We start from the raw sequence: 22,536 nt of genomic DNA on the forward strand, positions 1-22,536 counted from the left end.
TTTTGAAAAAACTTGACCAGCTTTTAAAAACTCAGCTCATTCAATTAGTTCGGACCAACTCGACTGAGCCAACTCAAACCTCCGAGTTTTAAAATCATGCCAAAAGATTACCACCATCAAATCATTGACTTCTTGCGCCACATTTGAGTTGACTATCGCAGCATTTTCAAACTTCAAACTTCAAACTTCCAACGGATACAAGGACTAGAAAGTTTTTATTAAAAAAGTCAGGTGCATTTTAGTAATTTAGAATCCAAAATTAAAGACAGAAAACCCAAGACTCCAACGGTCATGCTAGGGGGCTTAGGGCAATGGGAGTGAGCGAGCTCTCATCAAGATTGAAGAGAGAAGACTGTAAACGAACCAAACACGACTCTGTTTTCTCTGAATGGAAGGTTAGAATCTCCTCTCGCTCTCTCTGTAGCCCTAATTACTAGGATCATGTACAATTAGATCTGATTATCTTCAAGTTCTTACTGAAAGTTACATGTAGAAGTCTCAGATCTTAGTTTAGTTACTCTTTTGGTTTGATTATAACTATAATTCTTATGCGATATTTATATTATAATTTCGTTTCTTTTAAAAACCTCTAATCCATTGGTACAGTAATGGCGTTTAAATCTGTGAATATTTTGTTCTAATTTTCTCTGAATATTTGTTTGGATTGATGGGTTTATAATTCTATTTGTATTTAGTGATGGTGTTTTTTTTCCCACTGTAATAGATTATAGGAAAATATCGTAAAATCTGCTTCTTTCAATTTGTGCTTGACATATATCTATCAATTTATATGAGATCTGTACACACATGGCCATATAAATTGTAGAGCTCAATTTTGTGATAAATTGATCTCAATCACGATTTCATCATTAAGTCTACAAAATAATATAACAAGCATGAAAAAAAAAGCAACACAAAGGTTTTTTACATAGTTCGGTGAACGTGCCTACGCTCATGGGCTCGAGGAGCCATTCCACTATAAATCAGACGGTTACATGACCTCCTCTCCTCGGCCTCTCACTTTCCTTCTTCTCCTCTTGATTTTTTCCTCCTCCCCCTTTTACAATGGCATTAAAGCCTTCAAATAAAAAAATCTTAAAAAGAATCCTAATCTTACTTAAATTATAATTGACCATATTACCCCTTATCCAAATTAATAATTACATAAAATTGGAAGAATCCTCTTAAATTGAGATTCTTCCCTAATAAGATAGAGTCCTCTTCAAATGATGCTATGCATCCATGTCGGATGCATGTTAATGGGTGCAAATGAATGATTCAGGTGGGAGATGATTTTATCCCTCCACATAGTCTCTTCTCGAAGGTGGTGATTGATGGATTGAGATCCACCTTAGAGAAATAAGAAATACTTTTGATCTAAGTGAGCACCTTCTTTGATTTTCGAACTACTATGATTCCTGAGCTCCAAAGTTTATTTTTCGCAAATCTGATATTTCTTGTAGGTTAGATTTGGATCTCAGAATTATTTAAGATTTTAAATCTAATAAATTGATCAAACTGGGGGTTGAGTTTGGTTCCTTTGGAAGAGTTGAGTCTTTTTTGTATCTTAACCGACCAACAAAGAGGTCAGACTCCATTTTATGTATGATCAGTCAATCAACAATTAGGTTGAATTCCCTCGATGACCGAGTTTAACCAACTCAACCTCAAAAGTAGGATTCAGTTTCCTCCTTATTTATCCATTCTAGCTTTTTTCTTTCATCAGAACATAATTATGTTCCCTCATTGAGCCGAACCATCTTACTTAACCATTTTAATCATGTTCAACCAATAAAATATTTTTCTTGATGAACCGAACTCAAAGACTTGAATCTTCTTGAACCTACTTAATCTCATATGAGTAAGGTTTGGTTTCCTCAATGAACCGAGACTTAACCTTCTTGAACTTACCCAAATCACATGGGTAGTGCTGCAGTGGTGCTATCAAAGAGTAGAGATAAAGTCAGGTGCTCTTTACTAAACATGTGTTTAATAGATAAAGTATAAATAAGGTAAATTTTGGGTACATCATTTTGGATGGATGTATGGGATCTTTTCTTTTGTTTAAAAAGCAACCAAGGTTAAGGATAAAAGAAATTAGATATCTTCCATCACACCAATTAAAGAAAAATTAAAGGATAAAGGAAATTACGCGTGCTGCTATCTATGGCCAAAGTTTTGTAGCCATCATAAACAAGAGGGGTTCCATTTTCTTGGGCTTTAGGTTCCAGAATTTGGGTCGATAAAATCAAGAGGATTGGGGGCGATGATTTTAAAAGTTGCAGCAACGTAAGAGGGGTTTTAAGAGAGAGAAGGCATCGTCTGTGGTAGTGTAGAGAAGCAAAAAATTAAAGAAGAAAAAATGTTGTAGATGCCATGCGTGTGGGCAGCTATAGCAATGAAGAGAAGCTTCTTTTGAGGTTTTAAAAAAAATAAGAAGAGAAGCAAGAGGGGGACGTGATGTGGGCTGCTACTGTGGTGACGTTGCTCTACAAGAGGGTTCTAGAACATAAGAAGGAGATGGTGGCCGATCTTATATGACAACAAGAAGAGTTTTATTCCATCTCGTCAATGTGTTGTAGCAAGAAAGGAAAAAACAAAAAAAGGTTAGTAATAATAGTTTATTTAGATTGTGTCTCATACACATCGTATGGAAGCCTTACAGTGTTGGTAAAAGTTATGAAAATTTGAGAGGTCTTTGGTGTATCACATGCACATCAAACTTGATATATGTGAATCTAAAGAAAGAAAGGCCAGAAAAAAGATAGGAAGGAAATAAGAAATTGGTGGCTATATCAGATTACGAATTTAACATGGCCACGTGTTAAAGAAGAGAGGGGGTCAAAAGAAGATGGTGTCAAGTCTCACGTTCTCCTTCGTCCTTATCTGTAAAAGAATAATAAACTTAAACAGGGGATGAAGGAAAATGTTAAATAAATTCTGAAAAAGGCAAGTATAAAAAAGGGTTTGATCGGATGCTTGGCATGTACATCATGTTTGATACATATATGAAACCTTTATTCCTTCTAAGAGGGGTCAGAAAATGGGTAAGATGAGAATTAGGTGTTTAGGATAACATCAATTCGTTGATGTGCAACCATGTGTTGGCAAAAAGGTGGAGGGTTCATTAGGATATAATATGACCGAGCTTCATATGGAGGTCAAAAGTATGCGATATTGTCAGATACTCTTTACTTTAAAAAAATTAATTTACTGCTTGACATGTACATCATTTTTTAGGTATGGAAATCCCTTCTTTATATTTGAAGAAGGAAATAGGGACTCTAGTTAATGTGTATATATATATATATATATATATATATATATATATATATATATATATATATATATATATATATATATATATATATAAAAGGTTTGGGACCTGTACTACATGCACATTATTTTCGGGGAGCTTAATATAGTCCCAACTCTGTGCGCCAAGTCACTTAATTGTTGAACCGAGTCAACTAATATATTGCACAGAGCCAATAAATTGCTTGGGGGCTTAATCACACCGATCCAATTTGTTAGTTGGGTCGACTTTACAAATAAGGTTGGGGGACAAAGTATAGTACCAAGCGATTATATTGCTCGGGGGCTTAGGTCACGCTCACAATAAGGGTCCCACGTGACCCAATTTGTTATTCAAATCAACTCAGATCAAATATAATTTTGGAATCTTGAAGGGTGTACAAAAGTGAATTTGACCTCCTTGTTTGTTGGGTACAAAAAAAGGAATCCCGACCTCGTCGTTGGGAACACAAAAAAGAATCCTGACCTCGTAGTTGGTAGGTCGGTGCACAAGGTGAAAATCCGATCCATCAAGTTAAATGGTACACTTGGAGGGCTTAATGTAAGCCTGATAAGTAAGGTAAAATGGTTAATTTGTACTTGGGGGCTCAGTCCAAATATAATTTTAAGAACTTTGAGGGGTACACAAAAGTGAATCCGACCACATTGTTGATCGAATACACAAAAAGAATCCCCGACCTCGTTGTTAGTAGGTTGGTACACAAGATAGAAATCCAACCTCTTTGATGATTAATGCACAAGATGAAGATTTGATCCATTGAGTTAAGTTGTATACTTGGGGGCTCAATGTAAGGCCTGTTAGTAAGGTAAAATGGTTATAAGTATGATTTTAATAAGCATATGGATTTATTTAAATTGCTAGTAGGGACTATGTTATATTATTAGATTTCATGAGACAAAGGATTCTGCTTTAAATGTTTTTAATTGGGCTAATGTTAATAATAAAGATGATTATCTTTTGATTTATTTCATATTATCGAAAGGTAGTTCGGTTCATTGAGGGAACCGAGCCCTACTCATATGAGGGTGATTAGGTTCAAGAAGATTAAGTCTCGGTTCATTGAGGATTGAGCCCTACTCATATGAGGTTGAGTAGGTTAAAAAATGTTAAGTTTCGGTTCATTGAGGGAATCAAGCGCTACTCATATGAGGTTGAGTAGGTTCAAGAAGGTTAAGACTCAATTCATTGAGGGAATCGAATCCTACTCATCAGGTTGGGTAGGTTCAAAAAGGTTAAAATTTGGTTCATTGAGTGAACCGAGCCCTAATCATGAGGTTGAGTAGGTTCAAAAAGGTTGAGACTTGGTTCATTGAAGGAATTGAGTCCTACTCTTAAGGTTGAGTAGGTTTAAGAAAGTTTAAGTCTTTAAGTTTGGTTCATTGAGAGAGTCGAACCTTATTTTGTTGGTGGAACATAGGGTTAAGGGTGGCTCGAGTCAGTTAGGGAACATAGTTTTGTTCTAATGAAATAACAAAGCTAGAATGAATAAGTAAGTTTTTTCGATTCAAGGAAGAAATTGAACCCTACTTTTGAAGTTGAGTAGGTTCAAGAAAGTTTAAGCTTGATTCATCGAGATAATCCAACCTAGTTATTGGTTGGCTGGTCATACATAAAATGGAGTCTGACCTCTTTGTTAGTCGGTCGACATATAAAAAAGACTTTGTTCCTCCTATAGAATTAGGTTCAATCCCTAGTTTGATTAGTTTATTAGATGAAAAATCTTGGATCATTTTGGGATTCAAATCTTACCTACAAGAAATATCAAATTTATGAAAAATAAGCTCGGGAGCTTAGGAATCATACTAATTCAAAAATCAGAGATGGTGCTCACTCAGGTCAAAAGTATTTCTCGAAGGCGGATTTCGATACATCAATCTCCACCTTCAAGAGGAGGCTATATGGAGGGATAAAATCATTTCCCATCTGGACTGTTTATTTGTACCATTAACACACATCCTAAGCCGGACACGTGACATGATTTGAAGATTACTCTATCTTATTAGGGAATAATCTCAATTTAAGAGGATTCTTCCCTTTTATGTAATTACTAATTTGGATAAGGGGTAATAGGGTCAATTGTAATTTAAGTAGGATTAGGATTCTTTTTAGGGTTTTTCTATTTAAAAGCCTTGAGGCCATTGTAAAAGGAGGAGGAGGAGAGAGAGGAGGAGGGAGACTGAGGTGAGGAGGTTGTGTAAAAACTAAGATTTATAGTGAAGGCACGTTTGCCGAATCACGTAAAAAACCCTTGTCTTTTTCTCTTTTTCATGTTTTTTCTATTATTTTGTGGGTTTAATGATGAAATCGTAATCGATATCGATTTACCACAAAATTGACTTCTACGTGAATCATTCTTTTAAGAGGCATGGTACTTCGTGTACTTTTCATCATTCGTCATCTATGATTTATCGGAGACATTGAGATCGACAATATGAATCCTATTTCACAATTCAAATTTATATATAGCCATTTCTTTAGTTAAAGAATGTGATTTTGGATCTTTTCTTGATATCTCAATCTGCATTTTTGGCATTCTTCTTACCCTTTTAGAGCCTTTAACTTATACAAAAGCTCTCATTCTCATTGGTCTTCCTTGCACATGCCCAAGCCATCTCAAATGACTTTATTTTATTTTACCTTCTATTGGGGCTATTCATGTATAATTTTTGTAATTTTTAAGTCTTACCACTCATCCACCTCAAGTCTCAACACCTACATGCATTGTGCATTGAAGGATCACAATAAACTTTGAACCTTTCGAAGGCAAGGTTTTCATGCATAGTATTTCCCAATTGTTTATTTAATAATTGTTTCTCAACTTAAAGAATTTGAAATTAAAGGATTCTCTCTTAAGGAAAAGTGTGGTATGGGCATCACATGGACAAGAGCATTTTCCACTTGGCCAATCCAGATGCTCATCTTAGAGATAGACGATTCAACATTGTTTGCTCATCTTTTCAAATGGGAAGGATGTTTGTGTTAATGAGGAATCAAAACTTTTACTCAAGGAAACTAAAAAGTTGTCAAATTTAACTACAACTTTAATAAATCCAAGGTCTCCATCAAAGACCTAATGTCTCTGGTTGATCTACAAAGATTTCTGCTTCATGTTGGTTGAAATTTTCTCTCATTATTAATAAGTTTTTATGGGATTTTCACTTGCATTTTTGTAATGAGAATATGGCCTTTTGGAGCAAAGATAGAAGCAAAGCTCAGCATGTAGGAAAAAAACTAGGACTTTTTAGAGGTGATGTCTTAGTAGTGATTGGAGAATGGAAATAATGTATCATAAAGTGTATGTGGGTCTTTGTTAGTGGAACATAGCCTCGTATTGGTAATGGAAAGAGAATCCAGTTTGGGAGGATGACTTGATTGAGTTAGGCAACTTCAGTGATATTTGCTTTTGGTCGTACAGGCTAGTGTCCACATAAGGACCATCGAGAGCCACTACATTTTATAATTGATGGAAGTTTAGTTTGGCAATCCACTTCCTTTTCTATACATATAAATTCATTGAAAACAAAAGGCAGTTGAGGAAATTGCCACATGCAAGAACCCTAAAACACCCCAACAAGCCTAAGGTGGTAGTTCCCTAAACACAAGATCCCATCTCAATAAGAAATCTTCAAAAAATAACCCTTTAAACTTTTCTAAACAACTTACACAGAAAATCATTTCCTAGACCGTTACTCTCAACAACTCATTTGCTTCGGGCCATTGGATATTATTAAATGTACCCTATACCAAATCATTCTTTGATTTCCCCGACATAATACAGTCTCCTACACTTTCACAAAGGTGGAACATATGAGAATTTTCCTTTGTTGCACACATGTTCAGTATTTGAGCATTCAAACTCAATCAAATGTTGCATCCAGTTATCATGTTGGCAACTATGTGCATGCTTCCCAGGTGGCATCAATTGGGGTACTACATCAAAAACTACTGTGCCTGCTTCTAGCATATGTAACTATAGGGATGATACTATCATTATGTCCTTTTCTAGCCATTTATCACCTTCATCAATAGAGAGATCGCCAATCCACGTCTCCTTATCTAAATTTTGCCTTATTGAGATCCACCCATCATGCTTGAAATAGGATCGCCTACGTCCATCAAGCCTCCCAATTTGGATTCTATTATCCTGAATATATGTGGTTTTCAAATATTGAAAATATTGAATGCGAGTCCATCAATCTCCAGTTCTCCACCCATCATGTATCAGAAACATGTGAGATTGCACACCACAATTTAATGTCACCAAAGCTTCAAAAATTCTAATAGTTTCAAATAGCATCATTTTAATTATTAGCCGAAGACACCTTCTTTTTGCAGATGGCTAGAACTATTCAATAGGAAAATTTGCATAACATTGACATGGTCTCCCTGACATCTTCTACAAGAAGTCATTTGAGGGGTTTTAACAAATTACCACAAACATCCAACGTCCAAAAAGCTCCAGGGGGGATCTGTAACACATGAGTTTTGGAGGCGAGAAAATTGGCATGTCATCTTGAATCCTTTGCTCTCTCACCTATTGTTGCAATCCTTGATCTCAAAATTCGTTTTGGGTTTTTAATTCTTTTGTTTTACCTGTTTGACAATCTCCTAAGACAACTAGTCTATGTTTTTTTTTTCAACCTTTTGCTAGTCCTTTCTCTTTTGCACCCTCTAACAACTCACTCCACCCTTCTTTGTGTAATTTAACAATCGCACATAATAGCAATTCTGGTTTTTTTTCATCTCTCCGCTAGTAAGTGCACGTCAATGCAATATTGATATCCTCCATATCCCTTTGTTGTCTCAAACATTATTAAAAGGCTTCCAAAAGAACCTTAGCTAACCATAGAGCTTCCTCATGCAACAACACTAATAATCTGGTCACTTTTTGTCTAGAATGATCGTTAATCTGTTCTTAAGCTATCTTGTCTTGATTTTAAATACTTTTGAAGCAATAACAACACACATTTTCATTTTTTTCTAAATTCAAAGAAACATTCCTTATCCAACCAACCCTCCCTAGCCCTAGTTATGCAATAAAGCTAGCATAGCTATCTTTGAAAAAATGGAAAGTTATTGTCTTTCTTGATCACAGAGAGGGGCAGTTTCTTAGGATTTTGGTTTCAGGAGGGCTTTTAATAATTGAGAAATAGAGAGTTTAGGGGGTTGTCATGGTGTATTAGAACAACCCATCTACTGTTGATGCTGAAGATACTTGGGTTTGGGAAGGCATGAGGGGTGGTCAATTCATGGTAAAATCGTTATATAATGCAAGGTTATCAGAAATGCGGATTGATTTTCCTCATTCCTTCATTTGGAGGAAGGTGCCTTCGGAGATTTATTTTTTTGTTTTTTTGTGTGTGGTTGGCTGCCTGTAGGAGTCTACCGACTTTGGACCAATTAATCAAGAGAGTTTTTGTGACGTCGAACTTACCTGGTCTTTGGAAATCAAGCGGAGAAATGACTGATCATGCCTTTCTTCACCGTTACTTTTCATTTTAGATATGGGCTCATTTTTCTCTTTGTTCAGCATTGGTGGGTTGCCTTCCATCGTCAATTTGCATTCTTTTTGACTCTTGGTTGACCTGGGGGAACCATTTCCATAACTCAAAGCACATCACTTGAGGTTTGATTCCGTTGCGATTTGCTGGTGTATTTAGGAGGAGAAGAATCATCGTATTTTTTAAGGAAAGGAGTTTTTTGTGCAGGATGTTATTGTTTCTTCTTTGGCTTTGTTGTTTTTTGATGTAAGCTTTATAAAGAGTTTAGGGTATCTTTTTTCGAAGGCTTTCTTGTAAGGTGGGATAGGGTGTGTGATCTTGTGGAGTTGTGGTTGAATAGTCGCTTGTGTACTTGAGTTTTGGTTGTCGTGTTGGGTATTTATATTTTCTTTTGATTGATCATCTCGACCTCCTTTATTAATATAATTTTTCATCTGTACTTATCAAAAAAAAAAAAAAGATGGATTGGGCAAAGCTTGTTGGAGCTTACAATACCATGCCGAAGATGGTGATTGATACATGCCATTACTATACCTCATCTAAGTAAAAATAAAGAAAACTACACATGGACATTTCTTAGTCATAAAACTTGAAATCCCAACAATAGCTTCATTATTGCTCAACTACAACTCAATTGGAACTATATCGAAATGGATCCTAAAAAATTGAAGAAATATTAAAAGAGTGGATAACACATATCATCTTCCTCATGATGTAAGAATAACAACACCAACCCATGAGCAAGATCCATGTGTGTGTGAGTGAGTGAGAAAGAAAAATGGTTCTGTAGAAAAATTGAATTTATTGAGAATTCTTGGATGATCATTACAAATGCCCCAATAGTGGTATTTATAGACCAACTATCCTATTACAAGAATAATCTAGAACTTCAAGAATATTCTAGAATAATAAACCAACTATCCTATTGCAGAACATTACAAGAATATTCTAGAAAGTTAAGAGTAATCAAGAATAATCAAGAAGAATATCCTATTTTCTTGATTCTATGAGATCAAATTTCCGGATTCTTCTACACTCCCCCTCAAGTTGGTGCATAGATGTCAATCATGCCCAACTTGCTTATCAGATGTTCAAAGTTAGGTCTAGCAAGCCCCTTAGTCAAGATGTCGGCTGTTTGCTGACTAGAAGGCACAAACGGCAAGCAAACAGTTCCAGCTTCAATTTTTTCCTTAATGAAATGTCGATCAATCTCAATGTGCTTCGTCCTATCATGCTGGACAGGATTGTGAGCAATACTTATTGCAGCCTTATTGTCGCAGTACAGCTTCAGAGGAAGTTCCACAGTCATCTTGAGTTCTTCGAGGATTCTGTATATCCACAATACCTCACAGATCCCTTGAGCCATTGCTCTAAACTCAGCCTCTGCGCTACTTCTGGCAACAACATTTTGCTTCTTGCTTCGCCAGGTAACCAAGTTTCCCCACAAAAAGGTGCAATACCCTGAAGTAGATCTCCTGTCATTCACTGAACCTGCCCAATCTGCATCAGTAAATACCTCAACACTCCTTTGATTTGTCTTTTTGAAAAACAGACCTTTTCCAGGAGTAGACTTTAAATATCTCAAAATTCGGTAGACCGCCTCGAGGTGTTCTTCATAAGGTGCGTGCATAAATTGACTAACAACACTGACAGAGAAGGCAATATCCGGTCGAGTATGAGATAAATAGATTAGTTTTCCAACCAATCTCTGGTATCTACCAGTATCAACAGGAACACTTCCCTCTTCCCAAAGCTTTACATTGGGATCCATGGGAGTCTCAGCCGGTCTGCAACCACTTAACCCGGTTTCCTTCAAAAGATCAAGAATATACTTTCGTTGAGAGACAACGATTCCTTTCCTTGAACGAGCAACTTCCATGCCAAGGAAATATCTTAGTGCTCCAAATCCTTGATTTCGAATTCTAAAGCAAGGCTCTTCTTCAATCTCTCTATTTCGATCACATCATCACCTGTGAGAATAATATCATCAACATAAACTATTAGCACAGCAACCTTTCCTTCATGAGAAAACTTGAAAAACAAGGTATGATCAGCTTGTCCTTGAGAATATCCTTGTTTTTTGACAGACTGTGTGAACTTCTCAAACCAAGCCCTTGGAGACTGTTTGAGACCATACAGGGACTTTTTTAGTTTGCATATTCTTGAGCCAAACTTCTCCTCAAAGCCCGGCGGACTATCCATGTACACTTCTTCCTCCAAGTCACCATTGAGGAAGGCATTCTTCACATCTAGTTGTTGCAAGGGCCAGTCCAGATTAGCAGCAATAGATAAAAGTACTCTCACCGTGTTTAATTTTGCAACAGGAGCAAAAGTCTCAGAATAATCAATGCCATATGTCTGGGTGAATCCCTTTGCCACCAACCTAGCCTTGTATCTTTCCACTGAACCATCAGAGTTGTACTTCACAGTGAAGACCCATTTACAACCCACAGTGGTCTTCCCAGCTGGCAATGCCTCAACACTCCAAGTATTGTTCTTCTCAAGAGCTTTCATCTCTTCAAGTACTGCTTCCTTCCACTTTGGAACCTTTAGAGCCTCCTGTACACTATTAGGAATTTCTACACTGGACAATTGAGAGGTAAAAGCAGCAAGAGATGATGACAATTTCGAGTATGATACAAATTTAGACAGTGGATGACTAGTATAAGATCTAACCCCTTTACGAAGAGCTATAGGAATGTCTAAATCAGAAGGCTTAGACTGACTGTTGGAAAGAGAAAGAGAATTACCTGTAACAGACTCAGATTGTTGATTCGTCCTTGGTTCAGAATCATGGCTGTGCTGTAGAGTCAATTCGTCTTTCCTTTTCTTATGATTCTTCTTCAAGTAAACAATCCCTTTCCAAGTTCGGTCACCATCCTTGAATCTATTATCATGTTGTGACATTATAGTAGGTTGTTCCTTATTTTCGGTTTCCAAAATTTGTTGTTCAGAATTCTGATTTTTAATTGTTTTTCAAATGTAGGTCTAGACTCAGGGGAAACATCACTCATAATAGGAGGATTTTCAAGGAATGAATCTTGGCCATTTACTGTAGGTGCAGAGATACTAGACTCAGATTCTTGCAAGAGAAACACATCATCTGAGAGAAAAACATTGCCCGAGTTAAATGAATCTTCCTTAAAAATCTCCCCCTGAAGATGAATATCCTTAAAATATGGTTGTTTTTCAAAAAATGTAACATCCATTGTGACAAAACATTTTTTCGATATCGGGTCAAAACATTTATAGCCTTTCTGAGTTGGGGAGTAACCAATGAAGACACATTTTATAGCTCTGGGCTCAAGTTTTCCAATTTTTCGATGTTCATGAACAAAAACCGTACAACCAAATATTTTTAGAGGTAGATCAGCAGAAAGTCTAGTAGTTGGAAAACAATTTGTGAAAACTTGGAAAGGAGTTCGAAATTGTAAAACTTTGGAGGGCATTCTGTTTATTAAGTACGCAGCAGTTAAAACAGCCTCTCCCCATAGATACTTGGGAACTTTAGTTGTAAAAAGTAATGCACGAGCCACCTCCAACAGATGTTTATTTTTTCTTTCTGCAACACCATTCTGTTGGGGTGTATCGATGCAAGAACTGTGATGAATTATTCCTTTTTCAAGAAAAAAATTTCCCAAGGTCGTGTTAAAATACTCTTTCCCATTATCACTCCTGAAAACTTGTATGTTAGTTTGAAATTGAGTCTGCACCATATTGTAAAAATTTTTAAAAACGCGTTCGGCCTCTGATTTTTCTTTCAATAAATACACCCAGCAGAGTCGAGTATGATCATCCGTAAATGTGATGAACCATCTCTTGCTAGAAGGTGTACTTATCTTATTAGGACCCCAAACATCACTGTGAATAATAGTGAAAGGTTTTGATGGTTTATATGGTTGTGAAGGAAAAGATGTACGGTGGTGTTTTGCAAATTCACATATTTCACAATGAAACATAGATGGATCTTTATTGCCAAACAACTTAGGAAATAAATGTTTTAAATATTTGAAACTTGGATGACCTAATCTTAAATGCCATAACATAATATTATTATTGGAAACAGAAATAGATTCAAAGCAGGAACTTATTTGTTGAGATTGTCGCCTCGATTCAGATCCATCATCAAGGAAGTAGAGTCCTCCACTCTGTTTAGCACTGCCAATCATCCTCCCCGAGGTCAAATCCTGGAACACACAATGAGTTGGGAAAAAATTAGTTTGACAATTTTGATCACGGGCTAGCTTGCTGACAGACAAAAGATTACAGGAAAGTTTGGGAACGTGAAGAACATCGTGAAGAGTGAGTGATGGAGATACTATAATAGAACCTTTTCCTGCAATGGCTGAAAGAGAGCCATCTGCAATCTTAATTTTCTGATTACCTGCACAAGGATTATACGAAGAAAAAAGATTTGACAACCCTGTCATATGATCGGTTGCACCTGAATCGATGATCCAGGTGCGATCAGGGTTGACACCAATGAGAGCTGTTTTCAGGTAATTACCTTTTTGAGCCAAAGAACAAGTAGGATTTTTCTGAGACTCGAGAATCTTGTACAGTTGGTCTATCTGCTCCTTGGTGAAAGGAAACGAATTTGAAGAAGACTGCTGCTCTTGATCCGAGACACTGGCCTGAAGTGCACGCCCCGCTCCACCAGACTTCTTCTTCCAGTTTTGAGGCTTGCCATGAATTTTCCAACAGGTTTCCCGTGTGTGCCACGGACGTTTGCAGTGATCGCACCACGGCCGTTCAGAACGCTTACCATCCTTCTTCACCTCCTCCTGAAAATCTCGAGTTACAAGGGCAGAACTTTCTACTTCCGAGTTAGTAGTACTAGGAACCGATTTGTTGTTAAGCATCACACTCTGCCGTGCTTCTTCTCTCCGAACATCTGAGAAGGCCTCACGAATTGTTGGCAGAGGAGTTTTCCCTAAAATTCGGCCCCGCACCTCGTCTAATTCTTTGTTAAGTCCTGCTAAGAACATAAATACACGATCATTCTCCTGTCGTTTCATGAACCGGACACTATCATTCGCACACTCCCAGACATCATCATAACAGAGGTCTAACTCCTGCCACAATGTCATCAACTCGTTGTAGTAGGAGGTTACATCTCGGTCACCCTGTTTCGCGTGCCAAAGTTTGGATTTTAAACCAAAAATCTGCGAAGAATTTTCTAGATCGGAATACGTATCCCTGACTGCTTCCAAACATCTTTGGCCGTCGGCAGGAACATGAAGGGCTTGCCAATTGCGGGTTCCATTGAGTTCACTAACCACGCAATAATCAAAGAATTTTCTGATTTCCAGGTCTTGAGAGTCGAATCTACATCGGCAGGTTTTGTCACTTCTCCTGTCAGATATCCAAGCTTCCCCTTGCCTTCCAAAATCAAACGAACGATTTGCGACCATTCCGTGTAGTTTTTTCCATTTAGACGGTGGATATTTAATTGGAACGAATTCGTGGACCCTTCTGAACCACTAAATGAGATGGAGGAGTTCAGGTTCGGACTTGTGGTGCTTTCCCCTGACACCACTGAGTCCTTACTAGTCGCACCGGTTAAAGCCGTCTTCCACGGATTTTGACCCGCCATAGGTAATCCCTAGATCAGAACCTAGTGCTCTGATACCATATAGAAAAATTGAATTTATTGAGAATTCTTGGATGATCATTACAAATGCCCCAATAGTGGTATTTATAGACCAACTATCCTATTACAAGAATAATCTAGAACTTCAAGAATATTCTAGAATAATAAACCAACTATCCTACTGCAGAACATTACAAGAATATTCTAGAAAGTTAAGAGTAATCAAGAATAATCAAGAAGAATATCCTATTTTCTTGATTCTATGAGATCAAATTTCCGGATTCTTCTACAGGTTCCTGTGGAGGCATTTTTTGGCTTCTACTCCTCGAGATGAAAATAATCCTTTGATGGCATGGTTGATCTTGATCTAATAGTCTGCACCTTAACTTGATGTTGATTTAGTTGGTTTTGTCTCCTTTGGTTGTAGAAGGAAGGAGAGAAGGATGAGACCCCGATGTAGTACCTGCCAACGATTCTCTGAAGATTAAATTAGTAAATAGAAAAAATTGAGAGTAAATGAAGTTGAAAAATGGATATGATGATGAATAGTAGCGTTGTAGAGTACCTTTTTTTCTCTTCTAGGTGAGTAAAAATAATTTTTTAGTTTCTGAGTCTTTGAGAGGGGGTTTTATACCCACAAATTTAGGATAAGTGTCACCACATGGTTGATATTGGTCGGATGCCACGTTAGATGATAACTGGATGGGGGTTGCTAACTTTCTTTGGGAGTTGTGCCTCCATGCCTCATTAATGCGTCCAATTGAGTTTGATTAGTAGTGTTTCAATATAATTAATGCTAAGTTGTGGTTTGATTTCATTGTTTGGGGGTGGGTGAGTAAGAGAATGTCTTAATCATCTCTATTTTGAGAAGTATTTGTAGATATTGAATTACATGAGAGATTTTGTTCAAGAGAGAACTCAGGTCGTCATTTAATGTTTTGTCTTATAGAAGCTGAGGCCTTGAGACCAAACTAATAGATCCATCGATTTGTGCCTCTAATTGGATCACCTCGGTGTAAGAATGTTCGGGTTTTTTCTTTGGTCATCCTTGTTTCCATGTAGGGTGGAAAAAGCTTAACCCCAATGCTCGATTTTTACCGTGCTCATTCAAGAATTGGTCTAGTAGGGATGAGGTTCTACTTTTTCTTTCTAATGTTCTTAGTTCCTAAACTCAGTCTAGGTAAATTCCTGTCACAATCTGTGATGACCTTACGGTGTTTAGAGGTTTAGATCGGTATTTCTCATTGGGCCCATTCAATCTTTCGAGACACGTGTCCTTATCACATAGTGTGACAAGAATGGTCTCCACATTTCCCTTCAATGGAGGTGTTTGTTCAGATGGTTGTTTTAGGCATCCAAAATTTAAGGAGACCTTGTAACTCTCTAAATTATCGAAAAGTTCCTAAAATCAGACTTGGGCCTACACATTTAAATTAGGACCCATTGATCGAGATAGACCTCATATGGTTTGGGTTTGGGCTTTCGCAGATAAAGCCCATGATCTAAACAAAATCAAGTGATCCACATATACACCTAAATAAATGAGTTTGGCCCACCAACAATTCATAGAATCCTTAAAATTGGATTTGGACGAATTTGGCTTTTAAATAGAAAGCTTTTTAAGTCAGGACATAACTGGGAAGCTAAATTATCCTTAAGTCTATAAATACTAAAGCCTTTTTCAATTGGAGGGGATCGGGATCACTTTTCCTCAGAAGGCAATCTAGAGAAGAAGAAGCTCACAAGCCTTCCTCCAGAGACGAAGCAACGTTATTCAAGAGATTTAGACTTTGATTAAAAAGAAGATCAAGCCTAAAGCCCTTCTCTGGAAACTGAGAAATCATTTTTAGTCGATCAAATGCAAAGCACGGAGAGAAGAAATCCACACAAAGCCTCTATAGAAAATCAAGCACAACAAAGCCGCCATCAAAGCAACCTTCTCAACCAATCACGTGCGAAGCACGGAGTGAAGAAAACTACGCATACGTCAAGATCTTTATTTTTGTATTTGACTGTTAATCAGAGGATAACATTGAGATTTGTAACTCCATTATTATCAAGTCAATATAAAATCATTTGCGATCTTGTTTCATGAATCTCGAGGTAGATTTGTGAAATATATTGTCAGCAGTTGTGTTGGATAAAATTTTATAATTGATCATCTTAATAACCACAAGGTGGCAATTCCAATGGTCTTTTATGTTTAAATTTCATGAAGAAGGGTAAATCATCCATTTCAAGTTTTCCTACCAGGTATGGAGCTTTTTCCTTTCCATGTTGGAGGTTCCTTTGGTCCTTCCAAAATACATTATGGATTGTTTTTTCATCATGGTTGAGCAACAAATATATGAGGTTTGATCTCATTTACTATACTGGGAAATAATTGGGTCTTTGAAGATAAGAGAAGGTTGGTTATGGAAGTGTGCATATTTTGAAGAGGTGTAAGGCTTGGGGATTTCTCATCATTGTTAGGGAATAAATGTGATGTGAGTATCAGGTCCATAGGCCAATTTTTTTTTAGGATGTTTAGGTTTGATTTTTGTTATTTTGTTATTAATAGTGGTTCACAATTTAGTGAGGAGTATTTAACATTATTATTATTTATTAGCCCCTTAATTTGTTGGTCCACGATTAGAGAGTGCGCATGTGTGTGTGTTTGTTGGGGGAGGGGGGAGCGGGGTAGATTTAATTTCATTGTTTAGTTTGCCTACTTAGTAATGTTCTACTGTTCCACAATTGGAATAGGAAGAAAAGTCCCACAATGGGTTCTATTTCGTAGTTTTATTTAGGGTAGGGATTTTCGTTGCATTGAGAAACCCTATATATTTGTAGTTTTCTTTTTAAAAAATCAATGAATATGCATGTTTTTACAAAGTTTCTGACTTTTTTCTAGTGATTGATGTGGTGTGAGGCCATTGATTGCAAGATAACATTAATTTCCTCTATCAACTTCTTGTTTTGAGGCAAACTTCTAACCCATGTTTACAAGCTGAAACATCGTGGACCGTCCATTTCTTGTAAACTGTTTTTGATGGGGTTAGAAGTTTTGGAATGGGCTGATTTTTGGTGAGAATGATCTCCTCACCGTAGAGATCATCCTCACCAAAAATCAGCCCATTCCAAAACCTCTAACCCATGTTTTGAAAAATGTTTTGCCAAAAAGTTTGCTAAAAAGTTTGCCCTTGAACGCTACCCATATATATATATATAGGGTCAGGATCAAGGGCCATATGAAAAAACATATGTAAAAACAATGTAACATTAATAAATTTTCAAAATATGGATTAGAAGTTTCGGATTGAGCTGATTTTTTGTGAGAATGATCTTTATGATGGGAAGATCATCCGAAAAAAAAAATCAGTCCAATCTGAAACTTCTAACCCCATTAAAAGTGATTTAGAATGTGGACCGTCGATTTTTTGCCAATTTTTATCAGTAATTTGTAAATCACTTTTGATGGATTTAGAAGTTTCTGATTGAGCTGATTTTTTGTGAGGATGATCTTCTCATCATAGTGACCATCCTCGCAAAAAACCAGCTCAATCCAAAACCTCTAACCCATATTTTGAAAAACCATTGTTTTTTCATATGTTTTTACATATGGCCCTTGAACCGCCCCCATATATATATATTATATATTTTATGTTTCTACTCATCAATTCAAACTGATCGAACATTTTTGGACTATTATATGCCATATCCAAACTGCCTACATACAACATGCAATTGCTGCAGGAAATTGACTCTGCTGCCCAATATTTGAGAAGAAGTCTGCTGAACCCAAATTTCAGCTGTAAATCCCTTTGTATCCAACCATAGGCCGAAGAAGTCAGCCGAACCCAAATTTCAGCTCTAAATCCCTTTGTATCCAACCATAGGCCCTTTCAATAGGCCAATTAACCATTCTTTTGGGTATACATTAAATTCTTGCTGTTGGTTTCACTTTGAATGTTTACATCATGTTCATAATTCTATAACCTTGCATTTATTCCTTCAGCCTATAGCAATTGAGAAATTTTAAACTTCACAATGGTTAATTAAAATACTTTGAGCCTAATTAATCATTGAAATCCTTGAAATGATCAATAGAATCCGAATTGGTTATTGAATTGCAACCCTTGGCTAGTTGAATTTCCGAATATTCATTCAAACCCTCTTTCCATATTTTAAGGATTTGCTTTGGAGGACTGTACTTAGCCTAAAACTCTTTCTTAATCACTTATTTGATTTTTTATTCAATTTATAGTAAAATTAGCTTCTTTTATGGTTTTCCTTGTTCTTGTTAATTTAGTCTTGATCTCATATTCAACATTCTAGGTTAGCTGCTTCATAATGCTCTAATTTCTTGTCAATTGGTCTCTTGTGTTTCTGGTTCTATTTTCTTATTTTTCTTCTATAGTTAGCGGAATAATTGTTCCTTGCCGCACACTTTGGTTTTCTGTTTAAATAAATCTCTGGTTTTCTATTAAATAAAATCGAGTTCATCATAAAAGCAGTCAACTTTTTCTTTACATCAACTGTTGCCGGCATGGATGGATAGACTTTCCAAGCCAAAGTTTCCAATTCTAATAAAACCCAAAAAAGAAAAACCATCTTGATGCATTTGAACTTTTCATCAATTGATTAGGATAACAAGAAAATATTTAATAACAAAATAGAAAATCTAGTCCAAACCCAAGCTTGTCGGAGTCTTCTTGTAGAACCCAATTCTTCTCTTGTAAATCCAACTCTTATGTTGAGAGGTTGGTTTCAGGTTTCAGTGTAGTGCATATAAAACATATAAAGTCTATTATTTGGATTAATTAATTAACACGACAATATTATAAGGTAAGATTTCTCTAGCTAAGACTGTTAACATGTGTTTGATATTTAGTTTGATCCTTTTCAGAAAATGGAGTGTTCTTGTAATACTCATATTCATGAAGGTTTGTGTAGTTGTGTTTAGTAATTTCGATTCTGCCGCTTTAACATTTCTATGAGCTTTATTTATTCTGGTTTTTTATTTTCTTTTTTGATAACTGTTGTTTCTTTCAATTTATTGTTTGTTCAGATTCTAATTGGACCATCTGATTGGGAAGACCATTCCCTGGGCAAGGATGGGATTGAGAGGTATAGGATGCATAACCTCCCCATAAGTTGTTCATGCCCAGGATTATATGAGCTTGGCATTACTACAACTCGAACTGATTTAGGCTGCAATGTTCGTAAGCTTGATCAGGATTCTATCATCGCTGTGTACCTTGGGCAGGCTGATAACGTCAGGACAAGACTGCAACATTATGGTCGTGCGGGTTCTCATTTGGATAATGGCAACCCAGTTGGTTATTCCCTTGACATTAAAAGCTTATGTTTCCAGAAGGGACCTGGATTGTTTAGGGAGATATTCTCTAGGGGCTTTCCTATTGTGTTTAGATGGGCCCCGGTAAGTATAGATCACTTCTTCCCTTTCAATATGTCTACTTTGGGTGGACTTTAAAGAAACCAATCTTTTGATTATTTGTTTTTCCTACTAAAAAAAAAAAAAAAAAATTCTTTTGATATTTATCAGAAACTCATCCACATCCATGAATATGTGGAACTTGCTCAGGATTAAGAATTAACTCTAGAGCTGGTATCTGGGTAGAGTTAATGATTGTTAATGCATGATAATTATTATCTTTATTTGAATATATTTTTTTTGGTAAGTATAGGGTTAGTGGTTAGCAAATGAAGTTGGCTTCACGGGGGTTTAAACCTATGACGTGGGAACAACACTCCACTTGTCTTTATTTGATTTTGGATGGTCAGTTTTAAATGATTTGTCTTACAAATTGTCCTATGTTAATCCTTCTGAAGGTGATTGGATCCTAGGTTACCTGGATTCTTCAAAATGGGCATTCTATCCATGTCGGATACCACATTTAAGTGTAAATGTTGTCCATGTTGTGTTGGGGCTGTTTCCTAAGTATCCATGTAAACTAGGTTGAAGTATGCCAAGTTTAAATAAAAATTAGAATGTAATCCATTTTTTGTTATTTTTATTAATAGTAAACAATCTTCGGTGGTCAGGTAAAGAACTGATACAAAGGAGCCCCGTAAAAAAAAGTAGCCCCTAAATTCATTAAACAATTTTACACCAACATGCCAATGGTGGAACTGATCACTTAAAAACTCGTTTGCTCATTCCTCTTGAAGATCGGCTGTTTCTCTCCTTCCAAAGGCTCCAACAAATAATAAATATAGTTAGAAACCATAATATTATTTCTTTCCCAAATAGATCGAGATGGACAACATTAAATGGATTCATTTCAACAAGTAAAACTACCATACTTGTCTATTGACTGAACCCATCGTCTTCATTCACTTCTGCTTCGGCTACCTTGGTCTTGTATATAGCCTAATGATTATACTTTATTGGACATGGACATTATTTGGTGTATCTTAGAATTCATTTAGTATATTTTCATATATCCATCAATACAATTGTGTAAGCTTATTGAGATCCTTCTTTAGTTTCTCTTACTGTCGTTCTTAAATGTTATACAGATGACAAACAAAAGGGAAGCTGAGAAAACAGAAGCTCAGCTGCTTGACATCTTCGATTACGCATGGAATAAAGGAGGGAATGGTGACCGTCGTCCCAATGATATCCTCCTAAAACTCAACAAAATTACTTCAAGCACCATATATTTTCCTAATATTGCCAGAAAGCTCCAGCAGTGGATTTGGCACCACCATTTTGGTCAAAAGAAAGAGGGAATCAGTATCACCGCTAGCATTCCTCCATTGATGGAGACCCAATCCAGCACTTGTAATGATAAGGAGAGCAGTCATCCCCGTTCTCGAATTTTCAAGTTTGGCAGATCTCAACCTCGCTTAGTCTCAGATAAATGTGGTGTCAGTGAGGAGTCTAACCCCATTTGTGGGGTCACCTTAGGAGATGGATCTGTTTGTGAAAGGACACCTGTTAAAGGAAAACAAAGGTGTGGGGAGCATAATGGGTCGTTCTCTAAGTCAGTTACAGAAGGAAAATTACTTGTATGTGGTGTACATTTAGAAAATGGGTCTGTCTGTGTGGAAGTCCCGGTGCATGGAAGGAAGAGATGTGAACTACATAAAGGCAGAAGGGTCGGCACTTTACGTATCATTCCCGAAAGAAAAGTATTCAAGGATGAAAATATTACTCTTTGTGGGGTTGCCTTAGGTGATGGGTCTGTTTGTAAAAACAGACCAATTGAAGGAAGAAAAAGATGTGATGAGCATAAAGGGATGAGAATCAATGGGTGCATCATTAGGTCAGTAAAAGAAGGGGAATCACTTTTAATTGTATGTGGTGTAAACTTAGAAGATGGGTCTTCCTGTATGGAAGTCCCGGTGCATGGAAGGAAAAGGTGCGAATTGCATAAAGGAAGGCGAGTCAGAAATTAAACGTAACGTTCCCAAGTGAAAATTACTGACTTTGTATGTATGTTGTAAGGGGACCCTATGCTAACTCTTGGAGATTGAAGAGAATTAATGTTGACTTATTCTCAATCACTTCGTGACTCGTCTCTATGTTTCGATAACTTTGATCATGATTGATGTTCTTATGTGTTCACCAGACAATTTTCCAGAGAAAACACGGTCCACGGTCCACGGTCCACAGTCCACATACCCAGATATTGTAACAAGGTTGGTGTCCAGACTGTTATGGTCATTCCATCTTATAAGGGACATTGGGCAACTTGACAGTGGCATGGTGTTGGGAGAGGGACATTGTTTGGAAAACCTCCTTTGAGAGAAGACAAAAGGCACATAGGAATACTCAACAAACAACTTTTCAGAAGATTCATCTTTAGCTATTTTGATAAATACATTGTTTGCAATGAAGATAATCTTGTATCGATCTGATCAATGATTAGATCCCAAATCACCTTAGAACTTTTTCTTGCATGCAAGGGAAGCCGATGATAAAGAGTTTGGGAGTCTTCTCTCCCTATGTGATGCTCTGATGCAAAGTTTCCACAATGTCTTAGACCTAACCAAATTTTGTTTTATTTATGTTTACTGCCATGCCAGACATTCATCAAAACATTAGAGATTCCCAATCTAATTGTGATAGGCTTCAAGAAACAGAAAGATGCTGTCATAGAATTGCAAGTGTAATG

General features: G+C 36.8%; 1 protein-coding gene across 1 annotated transcript; it reads left to right on the forward strand.

Annotated features, from left to right (window-relative positions):
- Positions 1-243: 243 nt before the first annotated feature.
- LOC147381953 (protein EFFECTOR OF TRANSCRIPTION 2-like) lies at positions 244-22,206 on the forward strand. The gene is made up of 3 exons (XM_086429751.1): positions 244-395; positions 19,461-19,832; positions 20,936-22,206. Exons 1-3 carry the CDS (start codon positions 312-314, stop codon positions 21,815-21,817), a joined length of 1,338 nt encoding a protein of 445 aa, XP_086285877.1. The 5' UTR covers positions 244-311; the 3' UTR covers positions 21,818-22,206.
- The last annotated feature ends 330 nt before the right edge of the window (positions 22,207-22,536 follow it).

This window comes from Akebia trifoliata, unplaced genomic scaffold (assembly GCF_017979445.1).
Source record: "Akebia trifoliata isolate Shusen 1 unplaced genomic scaffold, ASM1797944v1 Contig00113_ERROPOS400000, whole genome shotgun sequence".
Taxonomy (NCBI): domain Eukaryota; kingdom Viridiplantae; phylum Streptophyta; class Magnoliopsida; order Ranunculales; family Lardizabalaceae; genus Akebia; species Akebia trifoliata.

Coding starts and splice junctions, on each gene's coding strand:
- LOC147381953 (XM_086429751.1), top strand. CDS start 312: ATGGGAGTGAGCGAGCTCTCATCAAGATTGAAGAGAGAAGACTGTAAA. Junction 396..19,460: donor CTGTTTTCTCTGAATGGAAG/GTTAGAATCTCC, acceptor TTGTTTGTTCAG/ATTCTAATTGGACCATCTGA. Junction 19,833..20,935: donor TTGTGTTTAGATGGGCCCCG/GTAAGTATAGAT, acceptor AATGTTATACAG/ATGACAAACAAAAGGGAAGC.